The sequence below is a fragment of the Triticum dicoccoides genome, chromosome 6B (genome assembly GCF_002162155.2).
Source record: "Triticum dicoccoides isolate Atlit2015 ecotype Zavitan chromosome 6B, WEW_v2.0, whole genome shotgun sequence".
Lineage (NCBI taxonomy): Eukaryota > Viridiplantae > Streptophyta > Magnoliopsida > Poales > Poaceae > Triticum > Triticum dicoccoides.
In genome coordinates, this window is record NC_041391.1 from 485,020,906 (window position 1) to 485,040,413 (window position 19,508).

The 19,508-nt window shown below is 44.3% G+C and overlaps 2 protein-coding genes and 1 long non-coding RNA gene across 4 annotated transcripts; 1 reads left to right on the forward strand and 2 right to left on the reverse strand.

Moving 5' to 3' along the window:
* Window positions 1-12,341: 12,341 nt before the first annotated feature.
* LOC119323062 (vesicle-associated protein 2-1-like) lies at window positions 12,342-15,687 on the reverse strand. Of its 2 annotated transcripts, XM_037596640.1 has the most exons (9): window positions 15,559-15,687; window positions 15,387-15,452; window positions 15,223-15,293; window positions 15,020-15,101; window positions 14,814-14,929; window positions 14,560-14,697; window positions 14,423-14,449; window positions 13,601-13,675; window positions 12,342-12,783 (listed from the first exon to the last, which is right to left on the reverse strand). In XM_037596640.1, exons 2-9 carry the CDS (start codon window positions 15,436-15,438, stop codon window positions 12,646-12,648), a joined length of 699 nt encoding a protein of 232 aa, XP_037452537.1. In that variant the 5' UTR covers window positions 15,439-15,452; window positions 15,559-15,687; the 3' UTR covers window positions 12,342-12,645. The 2 variants fall into 2 exon arrangements, with proteins under 2 accessions (XP_037452537.1, XP_037452538.1); XM_037596641.1 differs by lacking the exon at window positions 15,559-15,687 and having other exon boundaries at window positions 15,387-15,471.
* LOC119323064 lies at window positions 12,782-15,929 on the forward strand. Its single transcript, XR_005156086.1, has 2 exons — window positions 12,782-14,716; window positions 14,822-15,929. It is a non-coding gene; the product is annotated as an uncharacterized LOC119323064 (long non-coding RNA).
* Window positions 15,930-16,842: 913 nt separating this feature from the next.
* LOC119323063 (50S ribosomal protein L19, chloroplastic-like) lies at window positions 16,843-19,476 on the reverse strand. The gene is made up of 4 exons (XM_037596643.1): window positions 19,036-19,476; window positions 18,475-18,561; window positions 18,264-18,394; window positions 16,843-17,197 (listed from the first exon to the last, which is right to left on the reverse strand). The coding sequence occupies exons 1-4, from the start codon at window positions 19,375-19,377 to the stop codon at window positions 17,089-17,091; spliced, it is 669 nt and encodes a 222-aa protein (XP_037452540.1). The 5' UTR covers window positions 19,378-19,476; the 3' UTR covers window positions 16,843-17,088.
* Between the last annotated feature and the right edge of the window lie 32 nt (window positions 19,477-19,508).

Genomic DNA, 19,508 nt, shown 5'->3' on the forward strand with positions numbered 1-19,508 from the left:
GGACGGCGTGGAGGAGGAAGAAAAGAGGAGATGGCAAATGGATCCGGCTGGTCTTCGGGGTGGACTTGGTGCAATTTTGGGTGGGGTCGGGTTGTCGGGTCCGACATGACGGGCGTGCCCGGGCACCCCCATATCCGCCCCATATTGGGCAGGATATGAGGGGTGCCGGTCAGCCAGGCATTTGAGAGCCGTTTCAGAGGGCTGGCTGGGTCAAAAAATCGTAACCGGACAGTAACCAGGCGACCTAATCGAACGTATGAGGCAGGTTTGAGATGCCCGACTATAGATTCTCTTACTCTTCCCCGTACTTACGCGGCTATATGCTTTACACGTGCATATAGTAAGTTGTCTGGAGAAGGCCATTTGGCCATGTGTTTTGCATCGGACGGCTCAAACAAATTGACTGGAAAAAAATCAGTCTACACACCCCTAACCTATCCTTAAATAGTAACCACCTGATCTTACGTGTAATTATCTTCCTACTCCCTCCATCCATATATAAAGGGCCTAATGCATTTTTTAAGAGTGGCTTTGACTATTTTTAAGATTAATAGTATATGAGATGTATAATGTGAAAATTATATCATAGGAAGCTCCTTTCACATATGAATTTCATTGTATGCTTTGTGTAATTTGCATGTCATATTTTATTATTATACGAAAATACTAACGCCCACACGTGTGGCAACATTGCAACTCGCCCACACGCCTAGATCACCATCCAGTTAAGTTTGCACGAATCTTGACACACTGATGCAGTTTTCGCGTGCCGCGTAGGACAAGGCCGGTGTGTGGGCGTTGGAGCGGTCGCCCACACGCCCCACAGCACACGGTTATCAGTTGTGCTGTGTGGGCGAACTAGTTTCTTCCCACACAGCCACCACCTAGTCCACGCGCGGGTGAACTACTTTTCACCCACACGATAGTCGTACGTTGTTGGATGGCAACTGTAGTCGCGCGTATATGGCAACTATATAAACACACATGGCAACTATGATTTGTTTGCTAGACGGCGACTGCAGTTGCGCGTACGTGGCAATCAGGTAAACATACATGGCAATTATGATTAATCACATGTGGCAACTAGGTAAACACACATGACAACTATTGTTTAATCATATGTGGCAAGTAGTTAATCACTCACGACAACTATAGTTTGATTACACGCGGTAAATACCATAAATTAGACATGGCAACTATAGTTAACCAAAACAGAGAGAGTTGCCATGCTTTTACAACCATATTTTTTTTTAGAACATAGACGTCAGAGACGTCCGGCTTTAAATTAATAAAGCCCACAAAACTTAGGCAGAGTAGCACAACCACCGAACAAAACAACATAAACTAACACGACAGTTAAGAGGATAGGCCGCTAAATGAGCGCAAAGTTGCGTTACAAGGCGGAGAACGGCCCAAAAGCAGCGAGCACGCAGGCTCGGAAGGTACTAAGACCAAAAGGGGGTTGCCCATCCCTATGCGGCAACCAGTTGAGCAGGCGACGGAGCTCGAGCCTCGGAGTAGACAGCGTGGAGACGACAGATAGCTTGGCGGTGGAGATCAGAGTCCTGTTGTCTTCCCAGCGATGCCCATTGCTGCAAGAAAATGATGCATTTGAAGATAACGTCAGCGGGATGCGAGGGGAACACCCCCTCAATAGTAAACTTGTTACGGGTATTCCAAATAGCCCATAGCATAGCCGCCGCACAAGTCCACATGACCCTACGAGACGCGCCTTGAAACCCAGATAAGGAAGACACGAGCTCAGGTCGGGAGCGTGGATCCCAATCCACTCCCGCGGCCTTCCGGACCGCGCTCCAAGCGAAACGAGCCAGGGAGCAAAGGAAGAAGGTGTGGTCAGCATCTTCCGGGACCCCACACAGCGCACAGGGGCCAGAGGCGGGGCCGTTGCGTTTAGCGAGGTTAATAGAGGTAGGAAGGCGATCTTGACAAAGTTGCCAAAGGAAGACCTTAATTTTGAGCGGGATCTTTGCCTTCCAAAGCCCCGTGGCCGCCGACGGGATCTGACCGTGGCATAGCTCTCTGTACATGGATTTGACAGAGAATTTGCCGGAGCTCGCAAGTCTCCACAAGATCAGGTCCGCGGATTCCGACAATCGGACGTCCGCAAGTAGCGCCAGAAGGCGGTCCCAATCTGCCAACTCCGGCCCGATTAGCTCACGTCTGAAGTTAATACAGGGAGGGAGGTGCTAAGAGCCGAGGCAACCCGTTGCTCGGGTTCGACCACTAAGGAGTATAGTTGTTGAAACTCCGCCCATAATGGGCGCTGGCCAATCCAATGATCAAGCCAGAGACGCGTAGAACGTCCGTTGTTAACCGCAAACTTTGCGCCCCTGGCAAAGAGGGGTTTAAGGGATTGAATGGAATTCCAGAAAGGAGACCCACTGGGAGCCGCGTCAAAAAAATCCCCTCGCGAGAAATATTTTGCCCGGAGGAGGTCGATCCAGAGGCCAGTCTCACCCTGAGTCATTTTCCAGATCCACTTGCACATTAGTGCGATGTTCATCAACTTGGAGTTGATGATCCCAAGACCCCCCTGGGTTTTGGGACGACACACGGCTTGCCATTTAACCATATGGTATTTTCGTTTCGGTCCCGCTCCTTCCCAAAAGAAACGGGACCGCGGTGTATCAAACTTAGAGTGTACCCCGTTCGCCAGCAAGAACAGACCCATGGCAAACATGGGCAAAGATGAGAGGCTGGTGTTGGTAAGGATTAGTCTTGCCCCTGAAGACATAAAACGGCCCCTCCACGGGCAAACCCTATTCGCCACCTTGGAGGAGAGGGGCTCCCAGTCAGCGATTGTACACTTCTTTGCCGCTATTGGGAGCCCGAGGTAAGTAAACGGGAACTGGCCTAGTTTGCAGTTAAGCAGGTTGGCGACCCGTCGCGTCCATCCCTATGGACACCACCTCACTTTTGTGGAAGTTAATTTTTAGTCCGGACATGAGTTCGAAGCACAACAGTATAGCTTTGACCGAAGCGATACTATGTGTGTCGGGCTCGAAAAGAAGAAGAGTGTCATCCGCGTATTGCAAGTGGGACACTCCTCCCGGGATTAGGTTGTCCACGACACCCCTAATGTGGCCGGCTAGACGAGCCCTGTCTAGCATGGCGCCTAAAGCGTCCGCCACGAAGTTAAAAAGCAACGGCGATGCTGGGTCCCCTTGACGCAGCCCGCGCTTGTTGCGGAAGAAGTTCCCTACTTCTCCGTTCACCGCTATCGCCGTTTGGCCTCCCGAGACCAACTGCATCATGCGGTGAACCCAAACCGACGAGAAACCTCGATCCAGGAGTACCTGTCGGAGGAACTCTACAACCATATTTTCCATCCTGGATAACTACATCTGAGATTGCGGATGGCAACTAAATCGTCATCCCGCGGGTACCTATTGTAGCTGCGCCGAGACGTGTGGGCATATTTGCTTCGTGCCACACGTGCGGGGTGGGGATGAGTAGTACTTGTCGAGCGTGTGACACGAAGTAGCTACACCCACACGTGTGGACAATTCTACTGTTCACCCACACACATCCCGTGTGGGCTGCCCCTGCTCATGTCACACACGATGTGTGGGCGAATGCCTATTATGCCACACGTGTGGTGGATATCAGCGTCCTTATTCTTGTGAAAGAACAAATTGATCGAACTATCTTTTAGTGATGATCCATGAGGATTATATACATAGGGAACCGTCTCCACGAACGGATGCGTCCGATCGTGGGGGTCGTGGGAATGTCGAACGGGTGCCTGTGGCAACCGACGTTCGTTTACACAAGGGAGGATTATCCCTAATAACAGAATTAATTTAAATCCTAACACTCCCCCTAATCCTCGCTTGTCCTTGAGACCGATCATCTTTGAAATATTCTCCTCCAAAACCCTGTGGGAAAAATTGAGAAGAAAACATACAATATGCCATGAAAAACTCCTTCTAAAACCCAGTGGGAAAATAAGGAGAAAACGACATATATCGTCCATGCTTGCATTGATATTGCCTCATTAACAACCTTACATGAGAAACCATTTGGAAAAACTCATAAAGGAAAAGAGTGCAATATTAATGATCTTATGATCTTAACAGGTTATATCTTAGGAGATTTCTCCCCCTGAATTTTGCAAGTCTCGAAGTCATCGCATACCAATTCCAGTTACATATTTATGAAACAGAGAACTTGGTAAGGACTTAGTAAACAGATCAGCGAGATTGTCGCATGACTTCGTTTGCAAAATACTTATCTCCCCCTTTTCTTGTTGATCATGGGGATAAAATAATGTAGGAGAAATATGATTCATAATATTGCTCTTAATATAACCCGTTTGCATTTATGCAATACAAGAAACATTATCTTCATAGATAATGGTGGGTGATTTTAACGAACCAATCCCACTTGAACTTTGGACAAAGTTCATCATTCTGCGAAGCCATACACATTCTCGTGTTGCTTCGAACAAAGTAATTATCTCAGAATGATTGATGGACGTTGCCACTAAGGTTTGCTTTGTTGACTTCCAAGAGAAGGTCGTACCTCCATGTAAGAAGACAAAACCAGTCTGCGATCTGGCATCGTGAGGATCTAACAAGTATCCAGCATTACAATACCCCACCATGGTGCTCTCTTGATTTTTTTATAGAATAAACCAAGATCTTTGGTGCCCTGAAGATATCTGAAAATATTCTTCACACCAACCCAATGCCTTTTCGTTGGTGATGCATTGTATCTAGCCAGTAAATTAACTGCAAATGCTATGTCAGGCCTGGTGCAGTTTGCTAGATACATTAGTGCCCCAATAGCACTGAGGTAAGGAAACTCATGTCCTAATACCCCTTCATCATCACCCTTAGGTCTAAATGAGTCTTTATCTCTATCAAGAGATCTGACAACCATAGGTGTTTTTGAAGGGTATGCTTTATCCATATTGAACTTTTCCAATATCTTTTGGGTATAAGAAGACTAATGAACAAGTATTTCTGAAGAAAAATGTTCAAGTTGCAAACCAAGACAAAATTTGGTTTTACCCAAATCTTTCATCTCGAATTCCGTCTTGAAATGATTACACGCCTCATGTATTTCTCGTGTAGTCCCAATGATGTTCAAGTCATCAACATACACGGAAATTATGCAAAATCCATCAGTGGAATTCTTGATGAACACACATGGGCAATCATTGTTGTTTGAGTAACCCTTCTTCAGAAGGAACTCACTTAGTCAGTTATACCACATTCTGCCCGACTGTCTCAAGCCGTATAACGACTTCAGTAGCTTTACGCAATACATGTTGCGATTAGTTTTCGGATCCGGAATCTTCATTCCCTCGGGAACTTTCATATAGATATCTGTGTTAAGTGACCCATATAAATATGTTGTCACCACATCCATCAATTGGATATACAAATTCATTTACACTGTCGGTGATATCAAGTATCGGTACGTGACTCCACTCATCACAGGAGAATATGTTTCATCATAATCGATGCCGGATCTCTGTGTAAACCCTTGTGCTACAAGCCTCGCTTTATATCTCAACACTTCATTGTTTTCGTTCCTTTTATGAACAAAAACTCATTTTGCCCCCACAGGGAAAACATTAGGAGGAGTAGGTATTACTGCAGTAAATACCCCTCTCTTGGCAAGCGAGCGCAATTCGTCCTCTATTGCAACCTTCCAGTTGGACCAGTCTGAGCGTTTCATACACTCTGCCATGGACTTAGGTTCATGATCCAATGCCAGGTCATCTGCAATCTTTGAGACGAAAAATATGCCGACAATTGTAGTCTTTCTGTTGAATGATTCTCTTGATTCAACATAGTTGATGGAAATCTCATCAATACCCTCTGACTCATCATGATTTCCCACAAAAATCGAGTCAAGGTGTACCGATGTCCCAGCACCAATATTTGTGTGCACGGTTGTGCTGGGTTCTGGATGCATATCATCCTTCAGGTGTCTTTCAACACTAGGTTCAATATCAACTCGCGGTTGACATGCATTTACTATTTAAGGGATCCTCATTTCCCGCGGACGCTTCTGAGAAGCACTGTCCTTTTTGTCCAGCTTTCTCCCCCTCTTGGGCGGTTGAGTGGTCTTATGAGATATCTCAACTCTCTCTGGAACATTCATAGCAGGAACATGGGATTTAGTGACACCTTTATAATCAATAAATGCATCTGGCAGATTATTTGCAATATTTTGCAAATTAATAATCTTTTGAACTTCCAGCTCAGATTCATTCGTACGTGGATCTAAGGACTGAATGCCTTTGACATTCCAATCTATTTCCCAGCATTCTTTGTGGTTCTTTTCTCCCCCTAATGCCGGAAAATTGTCCCCATCGAAGATACAATCAGCATACCGGGCTGTAAATAGATCCCCTGTTAGAGGTTCCAGGTACTTTATAATCGACGGAGAATTGTACCCCACATAGATCCCCATTTTTCTATGTGGACCCATCGATGTACGCTGAGGTGGTGATATCGGTTCATACACGGCGCAACCGAATCTTCGAAGATGGGAAATACTTGGTTGATTTCCACCTACTAACTGCAACGGGGAGGCATTATGACATGCAGTTGGTCGAATTTGTATCAACTCCGCAGCATGCAATACCGCATGTCCCCAACAAGATGTTGGAAGACTACAATTCTGTAGGAGTGGTCTTGCTATCAACTTGATCCTCTTGATAAGTGATTCCGCAAGACCATTTTGTGTGTGTACATATGGTACAGAATGCTCCACAGTTATGCCCAAAGCTAGGTAGTAATTGTTGAATGCTCGTGAACTAAATTCAGCAGCATTATCCATTCTGATGGATTTTATCCCGTGTTCAGGATGATTTGCCCTTAGTTTAATGATTTGAGCGACCAACTTTGCAAAAGCATGGTTCCTTGTTGATAATAGACACACATTGGACCATCTTGTTGATGCATCAATGAGCACCATAAAATATCTAAATGGTCCCGATAACGGTCGAATTGGACCACATATTAAGTGGTTCATTCTTGATCTTCATATATGAAGGTCTTGTGATTAATTTCCCAGTTGCACATGCAGTGTATACAAAATCCGAGGATTTGGGGAAATTAGCAACCGTTATGTTGTGTCCAGTTGAACCATCAATAATTTTTCTCATCATCCCTACACCAGGATGATCCAGGCGATCATGCCATATCTTGAACTTGTCAAGATTCTGAAAAATTATTTTGTATGCCAAATGTTGCTCTGGCTTGATGTATGTGTAATACAGTCCAGAAGATAGAGCAGGTAGTCTCTCAAGGGTTTCCTTGTCGGATCCCTTCTGCTGAGTTATAAGCAGGCTTTCAACTGCATTGTCTTCATGAGTTGCAATGTGGTAGCCATTCATGCGGATATCCTTAAAACTCAATAGGGTACGAGTTGAATCCGGATACAATAAAGTCTCCTGGATTTCAAGTTTTGTACCATTCAGGAGTGTAAATGTGACTTGACCAGAACCAACAATTACTGTATCATGACCACCAATCGCCATAACACTTCCCTTACTCTTTTTGAGACTTCGGAAGTATTTAACTTCCCTTAGGATTGTGTTAGAGGCACCAATGTCCACTAAACAAATTTTCTCCTCCATTAAATTGTTTCTGGAAGTTTTCTTTTTCTTTCTTCCCTTCTGGTTTCCTTTGTCCGGCGATTGTCGCCGGCGTAATCTGCCTATGCGTGCTCTGGGCAGAGATAAGTGTTGATAACGTGTGAAAGAACAAATTGATCGAACTATCTTTCATTGATGATCCATCAGGATTATATACATAGGGAACCGTCGCCGCGAAAGGATGCGTCCGATCGTGGGGGTCGTGGGAATGTCGAACGGGTGCCTGTGGCAACCGACGTCCGTTTACACAAGGGAGGATTATCCCTAATAACAGAATTAATTTAAATCCTAACAATTCTAACATGTGGTCAAAGTTAGCCTTAAAAATGCATTAGGCCATATATATATATATATATATATATATATATATATATATATATATATATATATATATATATATATATATATATAGAGAGAGAGAGAGAGAGAGAGAGAGAGAGAGAGAGAGAGAGAGTAACATTTGTATTTCCAGCATAAATGTCACTTACTAGCTCATGGCTAGATCTCCGAAATTACCTGAAAAGTCATGTAGGAGTAATACTATATCAAGAAAGCACATCATTCAGTATCAGTGCAAGTTCCAGAGAGTAAGTGGCAGCAAGAACACCCAGCCGCTAGGAGGCAAACCGTCGACAAGAACAGTGTTGAACATGGGCATTGTTAAATGTTGATATGTGCAGACCTTGGGCCATTGATGTTGACCACCTGGGATCTCGAGAGGGTACTGCAAAGCGTGCGTGCGTACTCCCACAGATTCTCAGCAGCCCCGTTAATTAATGGGAAACGTTTAAAATCGGCGTGCCGGCCGAAGCTTCGGCCGGTCACACCGCTCTCTGGCGCAGCCACTCGTTCTTTTCTCCTCCACGCGTCACGGGCCCCATCCACCGCCTGTGCCATGCCTTATCTCTTCACCCCTGAGCTCCACCACTCATTTCACCTCATTTCCATGAACGCGTCCTTCCTCTGTCACTCTTTTCTCCCCAAAATAACAGTAGCGTGGATCCTCTCTCTCAGGATTTCCTCTCCAATATCCACTCCTCACCTAATCTTGCTTCTCCGCTCATCTCTAACGCAACCAAATCCACTGCTCCAGTGGCTGCAGATCGCACCTTGTGTTGCTCCGACGAGCGTAAGGCCCTCACATGCCCCGCTCTATTCTAGCGAGCAGCCGCCTCCACCTGCTCGCGCGCTGCTCCGGCGTGCGCCGTCCTCCACCGGGTGATGGGCCGGCGGTTACGTCTTGCATGAGCAAACGAGATGCTGGAATCGGCCTCGGCGGGTGCTGCAATTAGCAACTTTTTTGCTACAACCGGTTTTTGTTTTTGCTGGAATCAGCAACGTTTTTTGCTAGGATCCACATTTTTGGAAGTGCTTTTTTGCTACAACGATTCAAATTTTTTGCTACCATCGTTTTGTTTTTTGCTGCCACCGTCCTTTTCTCATTTTTGGCACCCATCTCTGAATTTTTTTGCTGGATCCATCTTTCTACTAGAACCACTTCATTTTTTTTGTTACCAGAGTCTTTGATTTGTGCTACCACCATCTCCGTTTTTGCTACTGCCCCGTCTTCCGAATTTTTTTTGCCGGATGCATCCTTTTTACCTTTGAACCACCTCAAATTTGCTACCACTGTCTTTGTTTTTTGCTACTAGTGTATTTGAGTTTTGCTACCATCCCTTTTTTTTGTTTTTTCTGCTGGTTACATTTTTTTGCTGGAACCAGCAATTTTTTTTGTTGGAACTGGTGTTTTTGTTAGCTACTACCTCATCTACAAACGGCGACAGCGATGAACTTTCACTGAATGGCTGCAACTGGAGGCCGATTTTGGTGGAACCGACATCACATTTTTGCTGCATCGGTGTTTTTTTTTTGCGGCAACCGGTTAGTTGTTTTGCTACATGGCGATGGCTCGGTGGAGCGATGTTGTCCTGCCAGATCCAGTGAGGATCCGTGCTGCGGGGACGACGAGCCGATGGTGCCTCGAATCAGCGGCACGCGCGGCCATGGCGGGCTGCGTGAGCGGGGCGGGTGCACCGGAGATTCCCTTTTTTTTGGTTCTGGCATGATGTGCGGGACGAGGAAGAAAAAAAATGCCCAGATCCAACGGCCGATGAAACTGCAATCGTACGGGTGCGCTCTGACCGGCCGAAATTCGGCCGGCGCACCGGCGCCTAGTAGTCGCCTTAATTAATTGCGGATGGTGATAAATCAGCCTAGATAATAGCTTGGCGCTGAGTCATCCGGAGCATAGGAATATGGCGACGCACATGCGGCGGATGCCTAGGTGCGAGTGCGATCGATCGCTGCGGTGTAGGCAGGCCGATCTCCGCTCTCCAGGGCATGGGGAGGCCTTTTTCCATGCCACCGGCCGACACACCGGTGACCGGTGCGTGCGGCGCGCATGCCGAGCACATTAAACAAGGCATGGTCGCACGGATAGCGCATCGCGATCGTCGCAGGCACAGAGTAACGCGGCAGTGCGTGGACGTGGTGTCGGCACGTTCGCTTTCGTCCTGGAGCATGGTGGCATGGCGCGCTGGATACGGCGCACCGAGACGGAGGCTCCCCGGAGGTTTCCGATGGAGGTTCGGGATCGGCGAGCTCTGCTCCCGCGCCCTGGGGATCATGCTGGCGATCTGAAAACCGACGAGGCCTCTTTTCGCTCCGGCGGCGTGCGGATGCCGCGAGCTCCGGTGCTGTACGGGTCCGAAAGCACGCATTCAAGCGATCCCACTAGGAACTGTCCCGACGATGAGACGACGAGGCCCGTCAGCGACGGACACATGCGCGCGTGGAAACAGAGCCCGCCTAATTTGCCGTGCCTGGCGTGGCGGTAGAGCACTGGAAGTGGAACGCGGGCGGCGGTGGTGGCAGGACGCACGGTGAGAGTGGCTTGCTTTTTTTTTCCTTTTTCCTTTTTTAAGGTGATGAGAGGGGTTTGCTGTTTGCGCCGCCGACGCGCCGCGGGGCGGCCGTCCTCGCGAAGAAGTCATGGATTGAGCTCCGTTTAGGCCGTCTCTGTTTTCTTTTCTTTTTATAAGAAGAAGAAGGCCGTTTCTGCTCTCTCTTTTTCTTTTTGAGAAAAAGGCCGTTTCTACTGGGGTGCCTCACGGGGCCTGTGGGCTTCCCTGGGGATCGTTCGTTCGCCCCGGGGGGCATGCGCCATGGGCTGCAAGCCCACTGGTAAAGCTTGCGGCCTGCTATTACGTGGAGCATGGACTCTGGAAACAAAATGCTATTACGTTGAGCATACACCTCCGCTCGAGTTTAATGTCCCTTTGTATTTTGCGCTCAAGTTTGATCATAAATTTGACAAACAAAATATAAATTGTATGGCATAAAGCTTATTGGATTCATTCATATTAAACATAAGTTTTCAATGATACTATTTTTGTGGTATATAAATTATTTTTTGGTAATTCAATTGAATGTCAAAGTTTAACCCAAAATACAAGGAGGGCTAATAAATCCAAACAGACATGGTTGGGGTTGGGATTCCCTATAATTCCGCCTAGGGCATTGATTATGTCACCATTCTAAATCAAAACTCTTGAGAGAAAAAAAAAAGGTAGAATAATGCCATTAATGTTAGTGGGCGAATTCACAGAAGAAAAAAAAGTCAATTCAGTTTCTATTTATAGCTATATCTATACTTTTTGCGTTATAGTATGTGAGTTGGGTTGAAATTTAAAATTTTGTGACATGATAGATCACGACTTATAGGGAGATGTTTCCGGACTTGGGAGTACCAGGCAGTACTCAGTATGGGGGCATTATGCCTATGCACTTCCTATTCTACAAAAGGAAAAAGATTATCTCTAATCCACACTTTTATTTCTAGGACGACAGTCATGTACTCCCTCTGTAAAGTAATATAAGATCTTTTAGATCACTCTAAATAAACACATGCATGCTTCATGATGTGCAAATTGGTCGACATAGAAATTATTATTTCTCACATGACTTAGAAATAGAAATTTGAAAGAAGAAAAGGCAAGAAATCTTCTCAAAAGCAAACTCTAGCTCGAGAAGTGCAATCGAGATCTTTTTGCAAGCCCTTATTTTAGAGGAGCCAACTGCAATCTAATACCGTCATGAGCATAATAATAACCAAGCGTTTCTTTGTTGAATAGGAAATTTAGAGGAATGTATTTTTAGGGTCTTTCAGTTTTCCTATAAACTAGTTTGCATGTAATTCAAAAGAATTTTTTGAACGAGTACAATCTCATGGAAGCATTTCTATGTTTCTATAACAACTATAGCGAACACCTAATTCTTCAAAGTAATTTGTGCATTGTTCTTGTGGTGTGATCAAGCAACTTTAGTTGCATATTTTGTGTTTTCCATCTCATGATATTAAAGTCCTAAGTTTTTCCTATTCCCATGTTTTATAATCCACTAAATAAATGAGGCTCTAAACATAAGAATGGTCCATGCGTCAGCTAGTTCATTAGATTTTCAAACATGTTTCTTAAAGCTACTCCCCCAATTCAGAGATATGTGGCATATTTTGGTTTTCTAAGTTCGTATTTTGACCGTAAATTTTGTATATTATATTCTGTAATTGTTATGACTTGGAAAATATAAGAAAAAATGTTTTGAACACGAATTTCTATCAATTTTTGTATAAAACAAATTACACACTATTGATCAAAGTCTACGAACAAAATACGTCCTACATTTTGAAACAGGGTCACTAGGATTGATAACACATACTTCCTTTTCAGCCTTTACATTTCTAATAGGTGAATGCATACATTTGTCTTCCTGATATATGCCAAACTAATTATACAGAAAAATACACAGTAGAGGAATATAAATACAAAATGGAAGACGAAGCAAACACGGGCTAAACATTGCAAGCCCGTTGTGATAAGGCATGTATACCTACAATGCAAAGAACAAAGAATGATAGTTGAGACTAGAGTAATATAACTTTTAATCTTTCTCTCCAAGCATCTGGAAACTGAGCTGAATACTGTTACTCTAGGCTTCAATCTTGGCATCTAAGCAGTCGCTGGTGGGGAAGAGAAGATGAGGCTCATCAAGAGCCCAACCAGGAGACCTATGATCCCAGCAAAAGCAGCAAAGGTCAAAGAGAAACCAGCATCGCCTTTGCGGCTTCTACGCCTCCTCAGCATGTCCTGAAATGTTAATTTTTTTATATTTAGGGATAAATCCAATATAAGCGAGGATGTATATGTAGGCAATCAGCATTTCATGCAGAAGTTAACCTAGGTTTAGTACTTCGATATCAACCGCCAATCTACATTTTAGAGTCAAAAGTAATAAAAATATGGAAATAAACTTAGCATGATTGGCAGGTGGCACCTCACATTTCTGTTCATTTTCTGTTATATCAGCGTCTAAAGCGACCATATTAACTGCTGGCAGAAAAAGAACGAAACAGTAGACACCATGGCATATCCATAGTATCAAGTCTGATTTAACTGGCCCACTACCCTTTGGCAATCTAGTTTCACTCCAAAATTGAGCTAACGCCATAGTGATTTGGTTTTCCATTCCCAAGGTCCAGCTCTTAGTCTGTGTCCTCTCGATAAATAAATGATCTAGTAGGACAAAGGACAAAATAATATATGCTTTGACTTTGTTTTTGCTAAAACATCCACAAAGATTTACGGCAAGGGAAAAATGGTAATCAGGCCAAATTTTTATATTTATAAAAATAAAATGTGATTAATGACACATTGCAAAACAAAAAACTTGTTACTCATCAAGGACCAACATATTCTTTTGCATTTGCTCAAAAGTAATACTTTTTTATAACATAACATTCATCATTATCTGCCTTTTACATATTTAATTATGGATTCAAACAGTGAGAAGCAAGCAAAAGCATCAAAATCCTGATGTTAATATGATTAGTCAAACTAGGATCTGAACTGAACTAAAACAGTGAGTAGAAACGACATGGAGCGTGAAAATGTCAATATACAGCACCAGTTCACGTTGCATTTGCTGATTTTGCTGAAGATTGTTATCCCTTTCGTCCTTCAGACGCTGTATTGTCTGGATCTGGATAAAAGGAAAGGAACAATTTACTGAGTAAAAAGGACAAAAGGTTCGCATAATATGTTTTTTTATTAGTAACAGCTTGATCATAAAAGTTAATTGCTGCATAGTGAGCATATCTCATCCAGGGCACACTTTAGAATCATGATTTTTGGAAAAAAGTTTGAGTTGGAATATGTCAATCAGGATAAAGGAAGATACTCTGGTCCAGATGAACAAAAGTGGGTAAAAAATTCCAAATTCTGGTCCCATTGCACAATTAACTATGTACATAGGGCAACATGCTCGTGGGCTTCTGGGCATCCCTTCCTACCTCAATCATGACACCGGCCTGGAAGTATAGGTACCTTTTCTCACGCTCGATCAACTTTATGTTGATTTCAACAATGATTTAATGATGCTTGAACATTGTCCTGCTTCCATATTTGCTCTTTTCACAATTTTATATAAGAAAATGTAGTGTGTATTTGCTTCTGCATTTAAGAATCTAAGAGAGAAATAGTATTTGCAAGACTATAGCAACTACCTCAGTGCAAAAACGTACTGCAAAAAGATCCTAAGATGAACCTAATGTATATTTTTTGGAAGTGCGCAGCGCAATATTACAGAGTTTGGTAGAGACTTCAAGCCTGTCAAGTCTAAATGGTAGAATAATTCTTTCTCCATCAGGGGAAATGTCTTTGCTAGCAGTTTTTTTGGTCAGGTTTCTAAATAAACATGTGAAATTTCTGTTTGGATAGAGCGCGTTACCTCTTCAATGCTTGCATTCTTCAGCATCTGCAAGGTAAAGCATAAACATGTGAAATACAGTTAGCCTTTGTAATAAATTTTTATTAGCAGATCCAACATATGTCTCCTACTTAGATGATAGAGCTAGCCAATCTCACCGAGAGATCGTCGCCACCCTGCTTGAAGCTCCTATTTGCTGAAGATGTGACACCAGAGTCGTCTGAGCTTCCACTGGGCAATGTGTAGACAACCTTGAGCTTCATTTCCTCAATCACCTTATCAGCCTCCTTGTTGAACTGAGGGATACATATAAAGGTGAGATATAGTTGGTGGAATGCCAATAATTTCATTCTAAGGACAATGCGCCGCTAGATCATAGAAACCAGTGATTATGAGTTTTATTAGTGCTCACTGTGTCAGGGGGGATTTCGTCCATGTCGGTGCTGGCAGCCACCCTGGTGCTCTGAATCAAGAATTTATCCTTGGATTGCATATCTGGAGGGTACTCTTTCTGCGACTGTAGGGTAACTATAACCCAAAACAAGAAGGCAGATGCGCACACATCAGAACCAAATAAAGAATCCTGGAGCATGTATGTATCTATGCATGCATGCTTACTTGTTATCGTGCAAGAATCCCACGGCTGGACGACGCTGGCGTTCGGCCGGACGAAGTACTTCCTCGGAGACGTCGTCTTGACCTGAATGCAAATGAACATATTCTGATCAAACCTGAACCTCGATCTTCTTCAAGAGCTTCACCGAGACGCACAGCGGAAAACCAGAGTCCGTCCTGCGCCGTGGAATGGAAATGGCACGAACCTTGAAGGCGACATGGTGCTCGCTGTTGTTCACCACCTTGAGATTGCAGTAGCACGGCTTGTCCAGCTCGACTACGCACAAGAATTCAGTTCAACCAACGTAGAGAAAACCACGGAGGGTTTTTTATTTTGCAGAATGCGGAGAAAATCTCAAGAACAACTTACAGAGGAAGGTGAGGTCGTCCGGGTAGACCGAGATCAGCGCTCCTCCCACCATTGCGACACCTGAACCTGATGAGAGAAACGGGGAAGGAACCACGGCACTCGTGAATCGTCTGCATTGGAAGAGACATAGGAGGAGGTGGTTTCTGCTGGTTCAGAGGAGGATCGTCCCAACCTTTCTGTCGAGGACGGCAGGAGCCCGGCCGAGGCGAAAATCAACGACGAGCAGCGATTCGGGGGAGAAATGAGGAAGGAGGGAGGGTGGAGGGGAGGAAGAAAGACAGAAATGAATGGGTTCGCTTTGCCTTTCTTGGCTTCCCGGCGACATTGACGGGGCAGCACTCACTTCTTGGGCCCGTGGCTGGCAGTTTGCGTTTTCCTCTCCCCCCTTTTTTTCCGCGAGTGAACAGCACTATTCCTTTATCTAATCTTTTTTTTTTGGTGGTTGGTGATTTATATGCTACTACTTTATTCCGTGTGTTCTTGTCAAGGCCACTTGGCAGGTGATTTTTTATCATGTTTTGGGAGCACCTTTTTTTACCCAAATGCACTGGCGATGAATTGCTTGCTCTCTCAAACAAATCTATACAGTACATTTTTCCTACATGTTTAATAATAATGTAGTAAATCACCAGAAAAATTCGAGCGTAAGAGAGATAGTGAGATCATGTTGCCATACTTGCCTTTGCCCACCGAGAAAACGTAAAAGGCCGTAGTGATTATACTCCTACATTGCACATTAATTAAGAAGTACAAAAAGGGGATCCGAAGGATATTCTTGTCTGATTATAATAATTTGCCCTTTCGTTCGGTACTCTTCTCGACAAATAATTGCAGTATTTGTTGCTCTTATTGTACTCACGGTAGGCGCCCTACCCAACAAAAATTGCTAGCAGTAGCTGACGAGGTTTTCAATCATTTTCGCCATTACGGATAAGACACGAGAACATCAACAACGTAGGACCCAGTTATTGCTTGCTTTAATAAAACAAGAGCTAATCTTTCTTCTTAGCTTAAGGGCTAGACTTAGGCTCAAACTTGGATGTGGATGCTCCAGTAATAAAATTATAGATAACTCACTTCTTCATAAAAAAAAGTAAATAAAAAGTACACCTAGCATGGCCTGAAGCTTCCATGTCATACAGATTTGCAAACTGAGTGAAACTTTTATTGTGTTTCTGGAGTGAGCAAGCAATGTGAGTTTCCAGGGCCAGCAATGCCACGGGCACATAGACACCCAATGTCGTGTAACCCCTGGATGCAAAGTTTCCTAAGCCGGAGAGAAAATTGATACTACGATATGACTCGCCATCAAACCAACCAGTGGTACTGCAGAAAACTTCAACCCTTCTTCATTATATAGGAGTACATAAGAGCCCAGACCTACTATTTCATAACCACTGTTCTTTCATAACAGCAGCGTTACGTACTGTTAACCAACAGTTGGGACTCCGGTGGGTAGCTGGGAAAGGGCGCAATAAACATCATCATATTCATACCGGAGCGCTGGCAGGAATTTTATACACTCACAAGTACACTCCTCCCCCACAAGACGAAATATATGCCAATCGAAAAAAAGATGTAAGATTATGCGGCTCGAGGTTCAGAGATCATTACAGTGGATGCACAGATCTGAATAAGATTGTGGAAACTCGTTTGCCAAGGAGAAATCGACATGCTAGTGTGAGAAGCTGCGTGTCTAATCTCACTTGAAGGTTGAGAAACGGGGAAGCTTGTACTTCAGGTAGTACAACTTTGCCCTCCTCACCTTCTTGTGTCTGATTACTTTGATCTCCTTGATCCTTGGTGAGTATCTGCAATGGAATGTATAGGCTCAGTAAGTATCAATTTTGTTGCAGGGATTCTGAGCAGTAGCAGAGTCTGGACAGTGTTTGGTCTTCAAGCATTTCTATTTCCGGGTGCACGAAAAGCAAAACATGATATTTAGCACAAATAAAGGGCCACTGCCCATATGATTTCAGTTTTTACACATGAGACGATGGGCCAGCTGTTTTCACGTTACCACGAAAAGATGCGTGCAAATAAACACTTTCAACAGCAGCAATATGCAAAGTGAATCATATTGCAAATAGATTCTTCTATTTTATTTGCAGAAATGAGAGCATTTGAAGTTGGATAACCCTATCTGAGTAGTGAGTAGAATAAGTGTAACGGAAAAGGTACTTGCTTAATCCAAAGTTTCACATTCATGATAATGCAACAATGTCAGCAAAAGCCAAACACTGTATCGGCGATTAATCCAAAGCCAAACAGAATTCCGCAATGAGCTGTTTAAGTACGAAAGGACTATATCGGCGATTAATTGAATGATTCAACTCCTACTTGATAGCTGTCCAATCCTTCATAGAAAATTCCAAGTTGCGTCAGTTAACTGGTTTTGTAAATTTGCCTCTTCCGAACAGACGTAAGTAATGCATTTTGAGCAATAATGTTTCACACCTTTCAAACATTCAAAGGGAAATTCCAAATTAACCTACGCACTAGTATCTTAGACCAAACAGATCATGAGTTATTAATCATGACAAAAGCATCTTCGGCGCTCAGTTCATTGTAAAATTGATATAAATAGCAATTCAACCAATTTTAAGGTGGACATTAGAAAAGCTAAAGTACCTGAGAGCAAGTATGTGAAGGCCAACGACCTCAAAAGTTTCATATACACATGTTGATTGACTAAGGTTAGTATGCCGTAGAAAGACATGTGCATAGTCCAAATTTCTTGTAGTTAAAGCGAACAAAAGATACACATAAATGTTTTGCAATATAGATTCAATACAAAACTCACTGTCACTATTTGATACATGTGATGGTATCCACATTAAATTGAAAAACTCGGTAAATTAAGTAAACTCAACTTACATGGGGAATGTAATTTCAACTCCAACACCGGCAATAATCCTCCTGACGCGGATCGTGGTGTGAACACCAGATTTGTGCTTTGCAATGATTATACCCTTAAAGAGAGACAATCTCCTCTTGTTTGGACGTTGCTGCAACAACATTGCTTAGGACATCAATAACCCCCAAATAAGAATATAAAACCACATTCAAGAGTAGCGAACAGTCTCACCATTCTAAGCTCGATAATGTCACCGGGCTTCAAATCCGGAAGCACTTTCACCTTCTCAGCCTCCTCGATGAACTGCTTGTTCAGAATCTATGGTACCAAATAATTCAGGGAATAGTATATCACACGTCAAGCGCTCCAAAAGACCAAAATGGTCTTGAATGTAACAAGTATAAGTATACAGAAACCCAAGGAACCACCAAATTCCATCCACCCATGCTAATGCAATCATGAAACTTATTTAGCAAGCCATATCTTCTCCTATCTGAACCCTAAGCGAGAAAAAACAGTTATCCTTTTCGTTGCTAAATTCACAATATATGTTAGTACAACCTAATGCGATGGTGCTCAAGAGACTACGCTTCTAGCAACTCAACAGAAAACTCAAAACTATTCATATCGAGATTACAATTTTGTATATTAAGCTAAGAAATGGTACCCCTCCATGGCCTACTGGCTGCTTCGCTACCTGCATTTCTCCACCGCCAACAATTTCGCCAAACTTGACTTGCGGCTTGCATTTCTACAAACCGAAGAGGCAATGTATGGGGAAGTGATGCTTACCCCGATGATCTCACCGAACTTAATCGGCTTGGGCCTCGGCGCCGGCTCCTCCTCTTCCTCCGCCAATGCGACAGCCCCCTCCGCCTCCCCCTCCTCGGAGTCAGCAGAGGCAGCGACAGGCTCGCCCTCAGGAGCAGGCTCGGTCGCGGGCTCCGGCTCTGCGGCGCCGGCGTCTGCGTGGGCGACTAAATGGGTGTTCCGGCGATGGGAGGTGGATAAGGAGAGGCGGCGGAAGGAGGAGGACAGCGCGAGGAGCTGCGGCGGCGGAGGCGAGCGGTGATTTAATAGTGCGTGGGGAAGAAGTGTGCCGGTCGCGGCGGCGGCGGTGGCGGCGGCGGCCATCGAAAGGTCAGGCGGGCAAAGATGTCAGTGCCGTCGCATGGGCCGGAGGAAGAAGCGAGAGAGGTGCCGGACGGGGGCGGGGGAGGATTGGGGAAGAACGTTATCCTTTTTGTTGGAGGGGCAGTGCCGCT